This window comes from Venturia canescens, chromosome 9 (genome assembly GCF_019457755.1).
Source record: "Venturia canescens isolate UGA chromosome 9, ASM1945775v1, whole genome shotgun sequence".
Lineage (NCBI taxonomy): Eukaryota > Metazoa > Arthropoda > Insecta > Hymenoptera > Ichneumonidae > Venturia > Venturia canescens.
Window position 1 is genome coordinate 5,113,487 of NC_057429.1, and position 18,517 is coordinate 5,132,003.

Consider the following 18,517-nt stretch of genomic DNA (forward strand, 5'->3'; position numbering starts at 1 on the left):
GGTAATCATTGAGAGATTGTTCTCGACCCCATAAACTACAGCGACCTAAATATCGAAAACTATGGAGCCGTTGACCTCGCCATCGAAAGCCGTAGAGAAATATACCTAGACATCAAAAACTCTTGAGAAATATACCTGGACATCGAAAACTATGGAGCCATCCCCCTGTACTCCTGTTTATTCTTATTGAACTGCTTCAAGATTGGTGGGCTTGAAGACGCTGTTGCAATAAAAGTAGCGCTGCAGCGCTACAAGAAAACTATTCACACGCTTAATCGCACGGAATGCACCCTAGTTCGGAATAAATTTTCAAATAAAATGTATTGTGTATGATATAAATATTGAATCCAAACGGAAATGTGTAGAATTGAATTGAATATTATAGATGGGTATATTTGTTGAATATATCTATTTTTACAATAATTCAATTTAACACATTACATTTTTGATTCTTTATTCAATTCTCATGGAAAACATTTTATTTAATAACAAATGAAGAATTTATATTCGTCTACGATATTTGTTTGATTATATACTCAGATTTCAATTCCCTACACATTCCATTTTCGTTTCATTTGTTATATCATATGGAAAACATTTTATTCAATAATTCACGAGAAATTGGTTTTTAAATATCCTTTTACATTTTAAAGGAGATTTAAATAAATAAATAAATCCATGCCTCTGCATCTTTGTCATAGCGACAATTTTCATCAGCTCTCCAAAATTGAATATTATCAGATTTGTAGATGATCATTATCATTTTCATTATGCTATTTTATCAAAAATTGGATAGATTCCATTGAAAAATATAAATAAAATAACCCAAGATAGGAGTGACGAATAAGATCAAGGACTACAAAAATATCTACCGAAGAAGCAAACCCATTGTATGGAAAAACACTAAGAAAGTTTAATTCTAGTCAAGGGCTCGACGCATTGAGAAAATTTCTGGTGGTCTGAAAAGAAAATGATGATAGAGATCTTGCGATTGTAATTGCATACGTACAAGCTGGTGACAATGGTTTTGAAATTCTCAGACTTTTGGATACTTCTATAAAAAAATGTTAATAATGCCTGTGCTGTGTGTTCTGCCGTGTAGTTTATGGTTGTCAAGTAAGCAGAAAAATGTTCATTATTGACTTGAATTTAAAGAGAACTTTTAAAAGTCTTACGACTATTGGATGGAATCAAATCATTTGAAATGTCATTTATGATTAAAAGATTTTCTGATAAACGTTTTTCCAAAGTAAAACAGTAATTGCATGTTTTCGATTGCAGAATCTTGTAACAATACGAGCCGCTACCGCGTCCCTTGATCCCCAGTGCTGATAAATGTGGAAGAGGCTTGTCGCAGCTTCACTATTTCTCATTCGTCATTTATTCATGGTATGCTATCGAGTCAGAGCAATGTCAGATGGTTCCGCTTGGTGGTATTTTTCATTTCACACAGAAGTTTTGGAGACTTTGTCGTAACGAACCAAGCTCATGGATTCCCAAAGTATTAGAACTTGTTACGTACACTTTATACTCGCTTTTCTTGTGGAAGGTCATTCCTCGGTCATTCGAGCTTTACTCGACGGACAGGGAATTATTTCTTGTATTTTCCTCGAGTTGACATATTATTTTCACACCACCGTTCATTTCGTCCTCGACACCGCGAAATCTTGGGTTTTGAAAATTCAGCCATAGCAAAACTAATGCGTGTTTTTTTTTTCGTTTCCGGTCTTGCAGAGTCTTGTTTCGCGGTACAATAATAGGAAGGGACCCGGAAATTTGCCTGGTTCAAAAGCAAAACAGGCAAACGAACCGGCAAACATTTTGTTAATCCGAAAGAAGGAGTGATAAAAACGTTGTATTCATCATTTTTAATCATTACCTTTTGATAAAACATCCTAAAACAGAATATAAACTGCACAACTGATAAACTCGTTTAGCGTCATGTTCAATTTTAATTAAAATTCTACAGTCAATTGATTTCTGAAGTAATATTCAAGTTTCAATTCGATTTTTTGACGTCGATAGATTTTGCAGTGGAAAGGGTGCACAATTTCCTAATAATACTTTTAACTTCAAACCGATACGGAGTGATTTTCTACGATCGCAATATTGGTACATCTGTTCGGAAGAACAAAATCAATTGGTCAACATGGTTTTACAAAGTCTCGGGTGCCTCATGGAAATATTCCAAGCTTTTGGACCTCATAATAAAAATTCTCATCGCTTGTCCAGATTGTGTGAAATCTCAACTGATTCATACCAAGACATTCCTTGAGCCAGGGGCTTCAAATATATAAGTGGATACTGACAATGAGATTCATGGGTCACTTGTGAGAATCGAAAAATCCGAAATATTGTCTGAAACCTTGTTTATCAGAACTTTCGAAAAACACGAGAAACATTCTAGATTTAGGTCAACAAAATTTTGCTCAACGACCATTTTTCGCAATTTTCACCTATTTTCACGGTATTTTGGAATTCGGCTTCAGCATGTCAAAATAAATATATAGAGAGAGATGGGTGTAGGTGAATATATAAACTGCTTTATTGGGTGATCAGATGTTTCAATTTTATGATAATTATTTCAATTTTTTAATGTATCCCATAAAATTTCAGATTTCGAGTACACAAAAAGTCGTCAAATAAACCTGCAACACAGCACGAATGCTGTAAAAAAACTAGAGACAAGTACATTTATGCCCTCTGGGAAGTCATCTGTAAAATCATGGAAATCAATGGTCGTAAGACTTTAAATCCAAGAAACAAAACGTTGTTAAATAAATGCAGAAGTTGCCGAGTACATCGCACTACGAACAAAAGAATTACAAAAGAAGAAAAATAGGACACAACAAATTACAACCACAAAGAATACAAAGACAAAACATTACAAAAACAAATTGCGACTAAAATAAATTAAGATCATAAAAATTTTAAATAAATTACCCACGGAAAAAAATTATATACCAAAAAATTGAAACAAAAAAAATTTGGCCGTTGTACTTGGCGTTTTACTCGACTTTCGAATTTGTGAGTATAAGATACAGGTAAATTAGATAATATTAGCTAGAAAAAAAACGCCAAGTACAACGGCCAAATTTTTTTTGTTTCAATTTTTTGGTATATAATTTTTTTCCGTGGGTAATTTATTTAAAATTTTTATGATCTTAATTTATTTTAGTCGCAATTTGTTTTTGTAATGTTTTGTCTTTGTATTCTTTGTGGTTGTAATTTGTTGTGTCCTATTTTTCTTCTTTTGTAATTCTTTTGTTCGTAGTGCGATGTACTCGGCAACTTCTGCATTTATTTAACAACGTTTTGTTTCTTGGATTTAAAGTCTTACGACCATTGATTTCCATGATTTTACAGATGACTTCCCAGAGGGCATAAATGTACTTGTCTCTAGTTTTTTTACAGCATTCGTGCTGTGTTGCAGGTTTAATAAGACTACCTTGCAACGACTATTCCATGGTTCTATCCAGACCAAGCCCGAATTTGAGGAAATTATTCATGGTAATTTTTTCTTTCCTTAATTGAACCTAGTTATCACGCCTAAACAACATTCGAATTGTTGTTGGGCTTTCTTTTCTGTAATTGGCGGTTACCATCAACTAAAAAACCACGTCTTGAGATATAATACACCTGCATCGACTATCATATATTTTTTTATTCCGTATTGTTACTTTCACTCTGGACCTCTCTACCATTTTATATCTCAGTTGGAGCTGAATAACCGGACCATCCTCGGTCACCTGTGTCGGATGGTTCGTCTGATCGCATTCGGTGCGGTTGGGCGAAAAATAAGTCGGTACTTCCGGCGGTACTTTGGCACCTAGCACCCAGGCCGACTTCGCCGATGCACTATCGCCCGGTCAGAGGGTCAAGTGAGTCGAGAAGGGATGGATCAAACCCTCACAGGGAAAAATTTCGTTACAGTGTAAACGATTTGAAACCTGAGTGACATCATAAAATCGACATATTCGCGTCTAGTAGAGTGCAGCAGGTCACGACTTGGCTGTTTCTTTTCTTTCAATACTTGGTGTAAAGACGCTACTGCGTCACTTGGTCAGTGAACAGTAATGTCATTTTGTCCAATTCTAGAATAATGGAATAGTATTATTTTACCTGATTTAACAGAATTTCCTTCCGCTGAAATTCCACCGTCGTTACAGTTACTCAACTCCGATTGTTTATTTTTTTCTTCTTCCTGAGCGACTTTTTTTTGGTTAGGATTACAAACCGTGAGCGTAACAACACCTTCTGCTTTCTTTAGGAGACCGGTTGCCTATAATATGGATACAAATTCGTAATTACTGTGTTTTGGACAAGGTTTTTACAAATAATCAGTCAGTTACGTTGTATAGCTTCAAAAGTTTATTTTATTGAACACCCTCTCTCGAAACAACACAATGACTCCTCTCAAGCAGCAAAAACACGCCTCACTTTTCGACATTGTCACCCTCTATATGTTGCATTCCCTATTGGCTGCCGATATTCGCCAATCGAAGATGCCCGCCGTTTTAAAAAATTAAATTAGCCGAACACCTGTCATACGATATTATTATGTTATGCTTCTACCGACTTATGGATGCCACGTGCCACTACGCGTGGGGCTGAGCTCTCTAACCTTTTTATTAGAGAGCGAGTGCAAAAGGAAAAAATGCAACACAGATTCGTAGTACATATTTTTTTTATCGAGTAATGAAACTAATTCGGTTTCAAAACCAGAAAAAAAATTCTATAGAAAGAAAAAACAAAAAATTGAAAAGTTCGAAAAAATTCAATAAAAATAAAAAGCAATCGAAGAAAATTCTATAAAGAAAAATGAAAAATTTTCAAAAAAATCCATAAATATTGAACAGATTGAAAAATGTACTTTCTAAGTTACATGCAGTATAAAAATGTATGATATCAATTGGAGGCCAAGTTTTTATTGATAATTTGGAATATTTACCGAACAAATCGGAAACTATCATTGAAAAATTGTCGTTTTATGCATAGGAGCCACTGATCATTCATAATAATTATTCTGGAGAAAAAAGAAGCTCATGAAAAAAGTGATAATGAAAGTTACGTGCAGTACTAAAATGTATTATATCAATTCGAGGCCAAGTATTTATCAGCAATTAGAAATCAAGAGACTCGGTAGAGTCTCGAGACAAGTACACTGACAGCCCTGTCGTCTGCTGGCCTGAGGCTCTCACCGAGACTATACTTTCTCTGAATAAACCTTCAGATTGGTTCTGTCGTCTGTCTTCACACCGTCGGTCTTCTTATTTTCACATCGTTCCCATGTTTGTTTACGATACTCGGTCTCTCGGTCTTTGTGTCACATCGTTTATCAAGAGACTCGGTCGAGTCTTGGGACAAGTACATTGACAGCCCTGTCGTCTGTTGGCCCGAGCTCGCCGAGACTATCTTTTCTCTAAATAAAACGATTCGCGGTGGTGGGGGTAAAATTGAAATGTCATTTTGTTCAATTACGTAACTCCTGAGTCATCTGCGGCTTTGAAAATTGAACTGGAGACTAATTACAAAATTCTATTTCGATTGCGCCCAAAATCGGCATTATCGATGGCGTAGTAATTGCTGAGAAACAACTTTGCACGGCCTCAAGATTATGCAAAAGTTACCAACACATTCAAGAATTTATGTGTCTGTATTTACAACACCATCAACGGCACTTTGATGCTCTCGAGTTTCTGATTGGCTGGATCTGACGACATCCATTTTTAGATGTTATGATTGGTTGTTGATGATTGGAAATCTGACGACAACTTCAGAACGTAGCACGTCAACACAGCAGTCATTTCAAAAAGACGTAGCACGGTAACAGCAGACATAATTTCGATCGAAAGGCGAGTGTCAGTGTATGACTAGCTGCGATTATAAAATAAAGTATAGTTAATAACTGAGTGAATGAAAGAAAACACAGACGTTTCTCAGAAATTACAGTTGTTTTATGCAGTTATCTTAATATATACATAGATAGCACATTTGCGAGATTTCACGTCATGTTGACATTTGAGGTTATGATCCCCAGAGTGCTGTTGTTGCGTGCGGAGTGTAAAAAATGAAACTGGTTATTGAAAAGGGGAAGGAATCAATATTACTAATGATGTGACTAATTAATGGATAAGAATGATAATAATAAAGAGAAAAAAACGTTCGGTCATTATAACCTCTCAAACGTTCTTTCCAAACAGAAATTTTATAATGTGTAATTACATTAAAGAAAAAATATGTGTGGTTGTATGTCAATGAATTCAAATAAATTTTGGAAAACTTTGATCACGTAAAACTGTCTAATCCAATGTATTATTCTCATATTTTCTTTCATTTAGTTTTGCTGTTTCTACCGGGCCGTTTTCCCCACCTTCTTACCTTACAGTGTATCCATACTAATATCTATTTATTCTCTAGACGATATGTGAGACATGTGTATTTAGGTTTCCTTATACTGATTTCAACAACATAATTTGAAAAATTTATAACAAAAAGTCTTCATGATTGCTTGTTTATACACCGGGTTTTAAAAAATCTTTGGGCCTTGTTACTGCATAGATATTCACTTAAGTTGTTACATGATGAATTTGGAAATTAATTTCAATAAGACATTGCCGTGCTTAATTTTCATGATATGAAAATTTGTATCTTCGAAATGCAATGAACATCTCTAAAGTTCGACAAAGTGATGAAGCGACACGTATATTGAGTATTTCCAGACCATGTTTGCGATTGGCATTATGGGTAGAAAAATTCATTTCTGTGAGCCGACGCCTCATCATTTTTGAATGTGACCAAACATTTTGTCTGCGTATATCCATGGAGACATACATAATTACAGCATTTTGCTTCCTTCAACGTGCAGCGTATCTGTCACTCTTTTTCTTAAATGTGTAATAATAAGTTTCAAAAATGTGGTTCAGGTAATTTTGGAGTGTTTTGCCCCATAGGACCAAAGTTTGTATTACTGGTATGCAGCGGGTGCCTATGCACTTTGATATTTCTGTGAAATGGCAGGTGTGCTATTCTTTTCACTTTTTGGTTCCAACTGTAATATATGAACGAAGATTCGGGAAACAATTATGAGTTCTGTTCACTTTCAAGTGTGCTATCATTTTTTCTTTTAGTTTAGGCATAATAAATTTTATGAGTCGGTTGGGATAAGTACATTGTTGGACCCTCGTTTGCTGATAAATCCATCCATGCAAAAAACTTGAAAAAAAATTTTTTTTAAATTGTCAAAGAAATTTTTTTATAAAAATAAATACCGAAGAATTCGAAAAAAATTCACAAATCTTCAAAAAACATTATCTTTAAAGAAGACTAATCTGTATCTATTTTTTAAAGTGTCAAAAGAATCAAATAACAAGTAAAAAATAAAAAACCGAAAAATCGCGTTTAACATCATTTTGGTAACCGATGCCTCATTCTTCTTTTTTGATTCGAATAGCTAAATTAATTGAAAAAAAATCCATCTAATTTACGTGCAGCACTAAAATTTATGATATCAATCGAAGGACAAGTAATTTATGAGTAACTCCAAATTTCAACATTATGAAATTGTTCTAAGAAGCTTTTAAATCCAAAAAAATCACACGCAAGTTAGTCATTTCTTACTCTATGGTGGCAGAAACTTATAAGAAAATCGATTCTTTTCCGACTTTCAGGAACTTCTGATATTATTTACAATATTCGACGTCGATTGGATCGATACAAATTATCAAGAGACTCGGTATAGTCTCGGGACAAGTACATTGACAGCCCTGTCGTTTGCTGGCCTGAAGCTCTCGCCAAGACTATCTTTTCTTTGAATAAAACGATTCGCGGTGGTGGGGGTAAAACTGGCATGTCATTTTCTAAAATTGCAGAACTCAGGAGATGTTTTGTGAAGCGAAAATTGGTTTGGAGACTAATTTTCAAAATCCCTTTCGAATGAGACCGAAACCAACACGATCAGTAGCGCAATTACTGAGAAAAAACTTTGCACAAGTTTTCGAATGAGCCCGAAACCAATACGATCAGTATCGTAATTGCTAAGAAAAAAATTTGCACAGGCTCAAGATTATGAAAAAGTTACTGACACATCACCAGTTCGACGTATACGTATACGCGTTTTGACGTAAGTTAGTGGTAGTACAGTTGTATCTCAACGCATTATGATTGGCTCACCGATCTCGGCTCTCTCCAGCTGACCGACCGCGCTCAGACTCCCTGTACGTATAAGGCCTGCTACAAACGATCAACAATAATATTGTATGATGGTCAATGATGACAATTTTTACTTCCCACTTATTCTTCCAGCGAACGAATTCCATTCGGAATAAGAACTAATCTATACTATTATTAAGAACATTAAACTAATAATGAATCGCATTTCAACAAATTTTTAGCCAGAATCTGCCGTATAATTTCGTTTTTGTATGATTGATTTTTATTGAATGAATAGTGATGGACCGGACAAGTACTTTTAACACATATTTAAACATAATTTGTATCGATCCAATCGACGTTGAATTTTGTAAAAAATACCAAAGGATCCTGAAAGTCTGAGAAGAATCGATTTTCTTATAAGTCTCTGCCCCCATAGAGTAACAAATGACTAGCTTTCATGTGATTTTTTTTGGACTTAAAAGTTTCGTAGAACAATTGAATAATGTCAAAATTTGGAGTTACTAAGAAAATACTTGTCGATCGATTGATATCATAAATTTTAGTGCTGCACGTAATTTAAGTGGTAACTTTTTTCAATTCATTAGAAAATACTTGGCCTCGAATTGAGATAATAAACTTTAATGCTGCACGTAAACGAGATGGAATTTTTTTCAATCGATTTAGCTGTTCGAATCAAATAAGAAGAATGAGGCATCAGTTTTCAAGTTTGTTTTTATGGATGGAATTATCAGCAAACACGACACCATCAATGTACTTGTCCCAACCTTTTTTTCCCTAGGGGAAGTTGATGGTTTGATATCACGTCTTTTTTCTCAAAAGTTCCTTATTTATGTTTTGATGACTATATAATTTTAATTTAAATTTCTATGAATTATTTACGATTTACTGCTTATAACGCTGGTTTCCACGAAAAAACACCTATTTTTCGTCAAAGTTGTGCTGGAAATATTTCGTTACAGGTCTATCTCCTTGGACTTTTGCAATTTTTCCCCTCGTTTTGTCCATTAGGAACCCAACAGTATGGAGAAATACGTGTTGCGGGCCGAGATATGATTTTTTGCTTATAACGTTGATTTCCACGAAAAAAAAACCATTTTTCGTCAAAATTGTACTGAAAATATTTCGTCACAGGTCTCTCCTTGGACTTTGGCGATTTTTTCCCTTGTACTCTAATATGTTTTGTCAATTAGGAAGCCAAGAGCACGGTGGAAAGTCAGTTGGAGGCCGAGATATGATTTTCGGCTTATAACGTTGGTTTCCACGAAAAAAGACCTATTTTTCGTCAAAATTGTACTGGAAATACTTCGAAAAGTAAAAAAAGAACGCCAAGTATTAAAAGACCGCCCCTTTAGTTTCGAATATATTTTCAGTAAATGAAAAATTTCCTTTCCCATTATTTATTGCTACAATGACATAGTAGGGAAATCAAGATAGGAAAAAAAAATATGAGATCATTTTAGCATAGCCAAGAATTTTGAATAAATTTCGATTTCTGCAGAGAATCATGTTACACCTCCAACTGTATCGGCTAAAGAGTTTTGTGACTTCAAGCGTTCCCAGAATGATTTTGCGATTAAGATATTGTTATTCTAATTTAATGCCCAAATTCACTGTCAAAATTACACACAAACTTGGCGTGGATGGTTTTCAAATCGAAGCTCGGGAAGACACGATCGATCAAATATACTATTCGAAATTAATGGTTTGATGAATAAAATAGATTCCTGAGATAGTATATAGATGAAAGAGATTAATGAAGAAAATAAAATGATTAGCAAATATGAATGATTTAATGAATAATTACACAATACATAGCCGAATGGATTAAATTATTGAATCAACAAACGAATAGGATGTTGAGAAAGTATGGTTTTAGGAATATAAAAATGGACAATCTGGTAAATGAATCAACGAATGGGATACAGAATACTTGTGATGAACCAGTATATGGATAGGTAGACAAGTAAAAAATTCATACGCGGCTGGATGAAGGATAACGAAATAAAAAACAAATGAATTAGTGGGCATTGAAATTCGCTCTAGATGCAGACGGATGGAGCATTAGCATTCCTTCGCCGAGCTTCCATTTGAAAACCATCCACGCCAAGTTTGTGTGTAATTTTGACAGTGAATTTGGGCATTAAATTAGAATAACAATGTCTTAATCGCAAAATCATTCTGGGAACGCTTGAAGTCACAAAACTCTTTAGCCGGTACAGTTGGAGGTGTAACATGATTCTCTGCAGAAATCGAAATTTATTCAAAATTCTTGGCTATGCTAAAATGATCTCATTTTTTTTCCTATCTTGATTTCCCTACTATGTCATTTTAGCAATAAATAATGGGAAAGGAAATTTTTCATTTACTGAAAATATATTTGGAACTAAAGGGGCGGTTTTTTAATACTTGGCGTTCTTTTTTTACTTTTTTGAAGTATTTTTATAGTGATTTCGCTTTTTTTTTAGAAGAGTAACAATTACTAAATATTTTGGAAAATTATACATTTTTTTTATCTCCAAAAAATTTTTTACAAATGATTTGTTTAAAGTCGAGTAAGTACTAGGGTGCTTTTTTTTCAGCGACATTTTTTTTTCACTCCCATCTCGCCTTTTTGTAGGGAATACCTTAAAAAAAAATCCCTGAAAATTTGAGCCCTTAATATTAATTTTAAGTACTCGCCCAAGGCGTACAAAGATTTCCCCTTTAAAATACACGTAAAGTTCGATTTTTCTTCTTAAAAGTTCTACAGCTCAGAGGCATTTAATGGTACAACCTTGGTCGATGAGCGGATTTATTCAGAATTAAATGCTCTACAAAAGTGTCCATTGTGGCGTAATTGTAACTCGAACTGGCAAGGTCGTACGGGTCACTTAACCCAATTTTTTCATGAAATTCTCGTTTTTTTGCCTCTATCTCGTAAATGACGAGAGGTACAGAAAAAATAGGAATGACAAACTTGGTGGAAATTTAATTTCCTACAAAAAAGTATTGAAGCACCAAATCGCTACCATCGATATTTCTTAAGATATTGGGCTTTTAAGTTGAGGTAGTATGGAATTTTCATGAATTATTGAGCTGGATTGTATAAGTTGTTAATTTATTATTCTTAATTGTCACTTAAATCATTAAATATTTATTTGTTAAGTTGCAAATGATTGAAAAGTTGAATAACTGAACGTTTCGAAACTGAAATTCGGAAAAAAAAAACATTTTCAAAGTGCTTAAAAATTTTTTTTTTACTTTTCACGAATTTTTCAATTGATTTTCCCCTGATTCTTCTAATTTATTTACCAGTAATTGAATACCTATAAAGTTCTAGTTGAAAATATGTTGTATATACGCAAAATATTTCAATATTACTTTATATCTATATATCTTGTCTTGCTTATATATAACATATTTTCAACTAGAACTTTATCGGTATCCAATGACTGGTAAATAAATTCGAAGAATCAGGGGAAAATCAATTGAAAAATTCGTGAAAATAAAAAAAAAATTTTTAAGCATTTTGAAAATGTTTTTTTTTTCCGAATTTCAGTTTCGAAACGTTCAGTTATTCAACTTTTCAATCATTTGCAACTTAACAAATAAATATTTGATGATTTAAGTGACAATAAAGAATAATAAATTAACAACTTATACAATTTAGCTCAATAATTCATGAAAATTCCATACTACCTCAACTTAAAAGCCCAATATCTCAAGAAATATCGATGTTAGCGATTTGGTGCTTCAATACTTTTTTGTAGGAAATTGAATTTCCTCCAAGTTTGTCATTCCCATTTTTTCTGTAGCTCTTGTCATTTACGAGATAGAGGCAAAAAAACGAGAATTTCATGAAAAAATTGGGTTGAGTGACCTCTACGACCTCGCCAGTTCGAGTTACACTTACGCCACAATGGACACTTTTGTGGAGCATTTAATTCTGAATAAATCCGCTCATCGACCAAGGTTGTACCATTAAATGCCTCTGAGCTGTAGAACTTTTAAGAAGAAAAATCGAACTTTACGTGTATTTTAAAGGGGAAATCTTTGTACGCCTTGGGCGAGTACTTAAAATTAATATTAAGGGCTCAAATTTTCAGGGATTTTTTTTTAAGGTATTCCCTACAAAAAGACGAGATGGGAGTGAAAAAAAAAATGTCGCTGAAAAAAAAAGCACCCTAGTAAGTACCTTCAGGTGGCGAAAGCAATCAACGGTATTAAATAGTTATTTTTTCTACGTTGACGGACAAAAATTGTTTAGTCAATTTCAAATGATGTAAATCTTGTCTATATTAGAATGGTCTTATATTTTTTTCCCTATCATGAAACAAATAATGAGGAAGAAAATTTCAAATTAACAATGATAATATTTGAAGATCATTCAAAACTAAGGTTGCGGTCTTTCAATATTTTTCGCTCTTTTTTTTTACTTTTTTTCAAGTGTTTTTAGATCTCGGATGCAAGAAGGCGCATTTTGAAGGGAAGATATTCACCTTTACTTTGGTTCATTCGAAAAGTCACTACAACCCTTTTTACGGGTGCTACGTCATTTCGAAAGACGTTGATTTTTGATTTGTTGGATTCTCCTTTCAATTGGACCGCGTTTTCACATGAAATTTTTTCTCCTCAATTCCACGAGCGAATACTCAAAAGTTGAGGTTTTAGTTTCAATTTTTTTATTGGAAACGATTTTTTTCGCGCAATCATCGCGTTTTTAGCGAAAGAAAAATTTTGAAAATTCCCGCGTATCATGAGAAATATTAGATTGCACACGATATTTCAAGCATAAGAAGAGTTGCGTCAGCGATTGTTTATTTACTGAATTTTTTTTTACATTTTCCTCCGTCCAATTTCCAGTGAAACTTCAAGTACCTTGATTGTCGTAACTCTGAATCAATGTGGTTTTTTTAATGAAATTTGAAGGGAGAGAAAAGTTTTACCTTCTATTCAATTTCAGCTCATGAGAATGTTATCAGATTTTAAAAATTTTTTACTTCAAACAGTTATGGATTGATCTAGGTTTTTCGAGAATCATGAAGTCGTATTAGAATATCCAAAATAGAAAAAGTATCATTTTTGTTTTTGAATTTTTTATTGAACGATTTCTTTTATAAGACATGGCATGAAGTACTGAAGAGCATTCCTGAAAAACTCGTAGAAAAGATACCGTGGATTGCGTAAAAAGCATCCATCAAATGTTTGTCTCATATCGAAGAAACTACCTTTCGTATGCGGCACTTTTTTCCCAATCCGCAAAATTCACAAGTTTCTAAAAAATGAGCATCGGCGTCCCATATCAGGTATAAACTGTTGACTGGTATATACAAAAAAAAAGTCGGGTCAGTTCTGGTAATAATGTATCATATGCGTACATATTGAAATCTCGTTTTTAATTTTCAACCGATTGGGACGAAAAATGGTTTACAAGGGTTTTTTGTGTCACTGAATCGAGTTCCGGGCTTAATTTTTACCTTGAAAGAGGTGAAAATTGAGCGTTAAGGCTGACATTGTTAGATTTTTCAATGGAAAGTTATTATGCGATATTACCCGAAAATTCCAAGTTCCACAGTAGACTCTTTTGTCGAAATAAAACTAAAAAATTGAAAAGTTCAAAAAAATTCAACAAAAATAAAAAACAATCGAAAAAAGTCTGTAAAGAAAAATAAAAAAATTTCAAAAAAATTCATAAATATTGAAGACATTGAAAAATGTACTATCCAAGTTACATATAGTATAAAAATGTATGATATCAATTGGAGGCCAAGTTTTTATTGATAATTTGGAATATTTATCCAACAAATTGGAAACTTTAATGAAATTCATGATAATTATTTTCACGAAAAAAGTTAATGAAAAAAATGAACAAATGAAAAAAAATGAGCAAATGAAAGCAAAATGACAAATGAGCGTTGAAAATCCTTGTCGGGCTCACAACGTTTTATCAAAATTACTAAAAAATTAATGGAAATGAAATCATTAAAAATTCACATGAAAGTCATTCGTTACTTCAACAAGGTACATACTTTAAAGAATCGATTCCCCTCCGATTTTCAGGATCCCCTGGTATTATTTACAACATTCAACTTCGATTGGATCGGTACAAATTATGTTCAAATACGTCTTAAACGTACTTGTCCGGCCCATCACTTTTTATTCAAATTGCTCATTCGAAAACAAATCAGAGCTGCTCTAAAATGACAAATATAATAAAATCGATAGAAATAAAAATAATATCTCCAAGTAATTTGAACTTGATTGTTCGCAAGTTCGTATAGCAATATCCACTTCTCATTTTCTTCAGTGAACACATACCATTCGGTAAGAACCAATGGAAATGAGAAATAATCAGGCACATTACAAGAAATTTTCGAACCTACTCAGCCATGCAATGTTTTTTTTTTTCTATAGTCACGTACACATTTTGATAAATACCACTAGTCGAGTACGACACGTGGATTCCTGGAATTTGGAGAAAAATTATTTTGTTGTGAATTCTGAATTCATATGATATAAATAGTGTAACGGTACGCTTTTATGACGTCACCCGCTACGCGTGTTTTCGAGCTACTAAAAATTTAGGAGCAGGCATGAAATGAACGAGAGATTAAGAATTTGTGTTTGAAAATATAACAATCGTGTTTATTCAAAATAATTTGTTTGAACAAATGTTAATACGGTGCAAATCGTTGGTGTTTTGCGGTATGAACGAAAGTATATCCCTAATTTCAATAAATTAGTCCAATTTTACGGAATTGCTCTTTTATTTCAATTAACTTGTCCAAATTACAGTTTCTTTCCCTAATGTCAAGAAACTTGTCCACTTTAATTATTTCTGCTCTCTTTTGCTAATTCTTATAAATTCAGATCGGTGAGCTCAGAAATTAATTCCTATTTTTGTCAACTCTCAAATGTAATCAACCCGATTACTTTTCTGCTTCTATACAATTTTATATGATATTTGCGGACAGGCTCGATACAAATCAACTGAGATTGATTAATTTTTGGACAAATAAATTTTCTTTTTCTATCAAAGTTTTGTCTCTGTAAATAATTGAAATAATTTTGGAGAATTGAATCGGTTCTCGCCTCTAAGAGGATCATGAAGCTTTTATTTTCAAATTAAACTAATCTTTTGCTTCCAACAGAAAAAAAAATCAAAAATGGGTTGAGGAAAAGGGGCCTATGCCAAGAATCTTCAGACCCCACGGAATCGCAGGGTCCCCTCCCTCTTTAACATAGGACAGATGGATCAAGTTAGAGAATCTTCAGACCCCACGGAATCGCAAGGTCCCCTCCCTCTCTAACTGAATGAATGGGAAATCACCCTCGAATCTTTGGCCTGAACGGAATCGCTCAGTCCCCTCCCTCTCGGCGTGATTGGAAAGGAATTTCACCCTCAAATCTGCAGATCGTACGGAATCGCACAATCCCCTCCCTCTCGGCGTGAAATTTGGAATTTTATAGGGTGTTGGTTTATTGGAGCTTGTCTTCCAGAGTCACTACCTCTGTATTCGAAGCGAGAGCTGATTCAAGAATGAGCTGCCGTGGTTGCTCCGCACGGCCTTTTATACTCGTTTGAACAAAGGAATAATGATAATAATTCCGTTTAAAAATAACTTGGACTTTGATTCGCTTAGAAAATAATCTCGAACCAGAGTTTCGATTGCTAAATTCTGGGATTGGTTCTCCAATTCCCGCTCGAGCTGTAACTGGACAAACTAGAGGCTGTTTTCCCTCGCTTTTGAGAACTTAATGATCACTGTGTTAAAATAAATGTTTTTAACGACCAAAAATTCATATTTTGCTTTTTCTAAAATAAATCAAATTTTCTTTTTGTTATTGTTAAATTGATAATTTCTGATCGTTTCAATGATTATTTCTCCTGGAACCAATAGCTTGATTGCGACTGGCCATTTCCGTTGGATCCAGTGTGTAATTGGACTTTTCTGGACAAGTTTTCTCTGAACGCTTACTATTGCTTTTGACACCGACTTTTTAATTTGTTTTGTTTAATTGAATCCTGCCTTGTATCAAAATGAAATTAATTGGGTTATTTAAAACATAAAATGAAAGTAATTACGAGAGAAAAGAGTTTATTCAATAAGACGATCGCCTTTACGCCGAGCCACGGAGAGTCGTGTCGAGCGGCTAAGCACGAGCTCGCGTGGCGCGGGATTCAAATGTGATATTTCGTTCGAATAAAAAGGGAGTACCGTTTCAACGCCCCCCAGGACAAAAAGAATTGAGAATAGCGAAATGATTTTTGTTCTAAATTGGAGGACGGGGCAGGGGTTCGATGTCTCGATGTTCGACTGTTTTTATCCCTCTGGTTCGTCTTCCAGCATTTGTCTGAATTCGTCCTCAGCATCAAGGTGTTCAAGATGTTCTCGAAGCCTCTGGTTGGCTCGTTCAGCATCGAATCCTTCTTCTACCTCGCCATTTTGTTGATCGAAAAGTTGTTGTACTTGTCGAATAGATGCCCATGGAATATCGTCCCGTAAACTGAGCCTGTAGGTACCCCGTTTCGCGAAAAGGTTTCGGACGAGACTTTCACTCAATTTGACTCTGTAGGAGCTGATGTATAGCTCGATTTCAAACCCACCAATGGTTCGATGCTCTCCGATGATCGACACGTATGCCGTTTTTTCGACCAGCTTGATTTGATAATGCAAGCACAGGGTCTCTTCCCATTGTTCTCCGATGTATGGTTTGACGTCAGAAATGAAAGCTTTCGTTGAGAAGCAAGGAGCACACGCAAATTCATGCGGAATGCGCCTTAAATCGTCGACTGGGGTCATCAGTTTTACCCCTCTATCAATTAATTTGACTGTAGCCTCGTCCTCGTCAATTTCGAGGACTTTGGCTCGATATGCGATGTTTTTATTCATTAAGGCGTATAATTTGCCTGTTTCGATGTTTACAAGTGGGCTCGGTCGTTGGTGAGCTATGAAATCGCCCAATTCTTCTTCAAAATCTTTTAATTCCAGATTTTTCGCTGGAGTGGTGAAAGTCAAATTTGTAGGGTTGATAAAGTCTAGTATCACGACCTCGAGGTTGCCTTCCCATGTTGATGGCCACGAACTTGGATTGGGAACTCCAGGGATCACGTGATGACTCATTTTGAGATTGAGGATTGCGATGGTGTTTGGATCGATGTTGACGGTACCTCGTCTCGGTGTCGAATGGTGATCTTCGGCCCGAGGGAGCTCGATTTATACGACTCGAGGTTCCCCCACTTCCTTGTCCCGTGGCGCCCTCTCCAATGACGTTCTTGGTGACTTTTAAGGAGGGGATGACTCTAATTTTGTTAACCCCTATTTTTTTTTTTTTCTATTTTGCTCCCTCTTTATTTCACAGATTTTTTAGGTAAGTAAGACACTCAAAAGTTCTTTCTCTTTTTCTCTTATTTTTCAGGTTTTAACAATCGTCTCATTTCTTTTCTCTTTTCTTTATTTTTAGGTTCGTATTCGACTTTCTTTTAATAATTTGTTCATTCTTTTCCAGGTTTTACTCGACTTTCATGGTTTTTTCTTTCTTTTTTGGACTTTTAGGCAAGTGATGTGATTTTAGGTGAGTGATTCTTTTCAATTCAAGTTTTCTAATTTGGTTTTTGAATTCTTTTATATTTTCATTTTTCAGATTCTAGGTTCTACGAGGTGAGCTTCATGGGTAAGTAAGAATTTTTCAAGCATTTTATTTTATTTTCTGTCTATTAATTTTCTTTTTATTTTTCTTTCAGGTCTGCAGAGGCGAGAGTTCCAGGTAAGTACTATTCTTATTTGTAAATTTCAGGTGAGTATGATTTTTTGGGTTTTTCTAATCAATTTCTTTTTTTTTCAGATTTCTTGGTTCCAGGTAAAAAAAAAATCTTAGGTAAGTAAATGATTCTATTTTCGTATATAAACAAAATATTCTTTTCGATGTTCTTAATTGTTATTTTTCTGCTTTTCAGGTTCTCGGACATTGGACATTTCGTAGGTGAGTAATATTTTTCGTTCTTATATCTAGTAGCTCATTGTTAGTAATTATTTCCTTAAACGTACGTTTTTTTTTTTTTTTTTTTTTCAGGACAAAAGAAATGACGCGGAAACACCAAGGATTTGTCAGGTTCGCCGTACGACGCATTTTTTCTTGGTAAGTGCGCATACTTTTTATTTGTAATTTAGAGAATAACTAAAAACATAATTTCTTTGTTTTCCTTTTTGCAGGTTCCCTTTGGATTGTATCCCGTGAGGGTAAGTATCAATTCAACTAATAATTTTATGTATTTTTCGTTTCAGGTTCGCTGCGCGACGTATCCCTCTTGGTAAGTATGCATAATTCTTGTTTCTTTGTACACATAAAATAAAAACTTTAC

At 34.4% G+C, this 18,517-nt stretch overlaps 1 protein-coding gene across 3 annotated transcripts in view; it reads right to left on the bottom strand.

The window, feature by feature from the left end:
- Positions 1 to 18,517, bottom strand: part of inaD (inactivation no afterpotential D) — a 2,962,486-nt gene that overhangs the window by 675,573 nt on the left and 2,268,396 nt on the right. For all 3 annotated transcript variants that reach the window (XM_043429353.1, XM_043429354.1, XM_043429355.1), the window contains one exon: positions 4,123 to 4,282. In XM_043429353.1, coding sequence (XP_043285288.1) covers positions 4,123 to 4,282 — 160 coding nt within the window. The remainder of the gene's footprint in view (positions 1 to 4,122; positions 4,283 to 18,517) is intronic.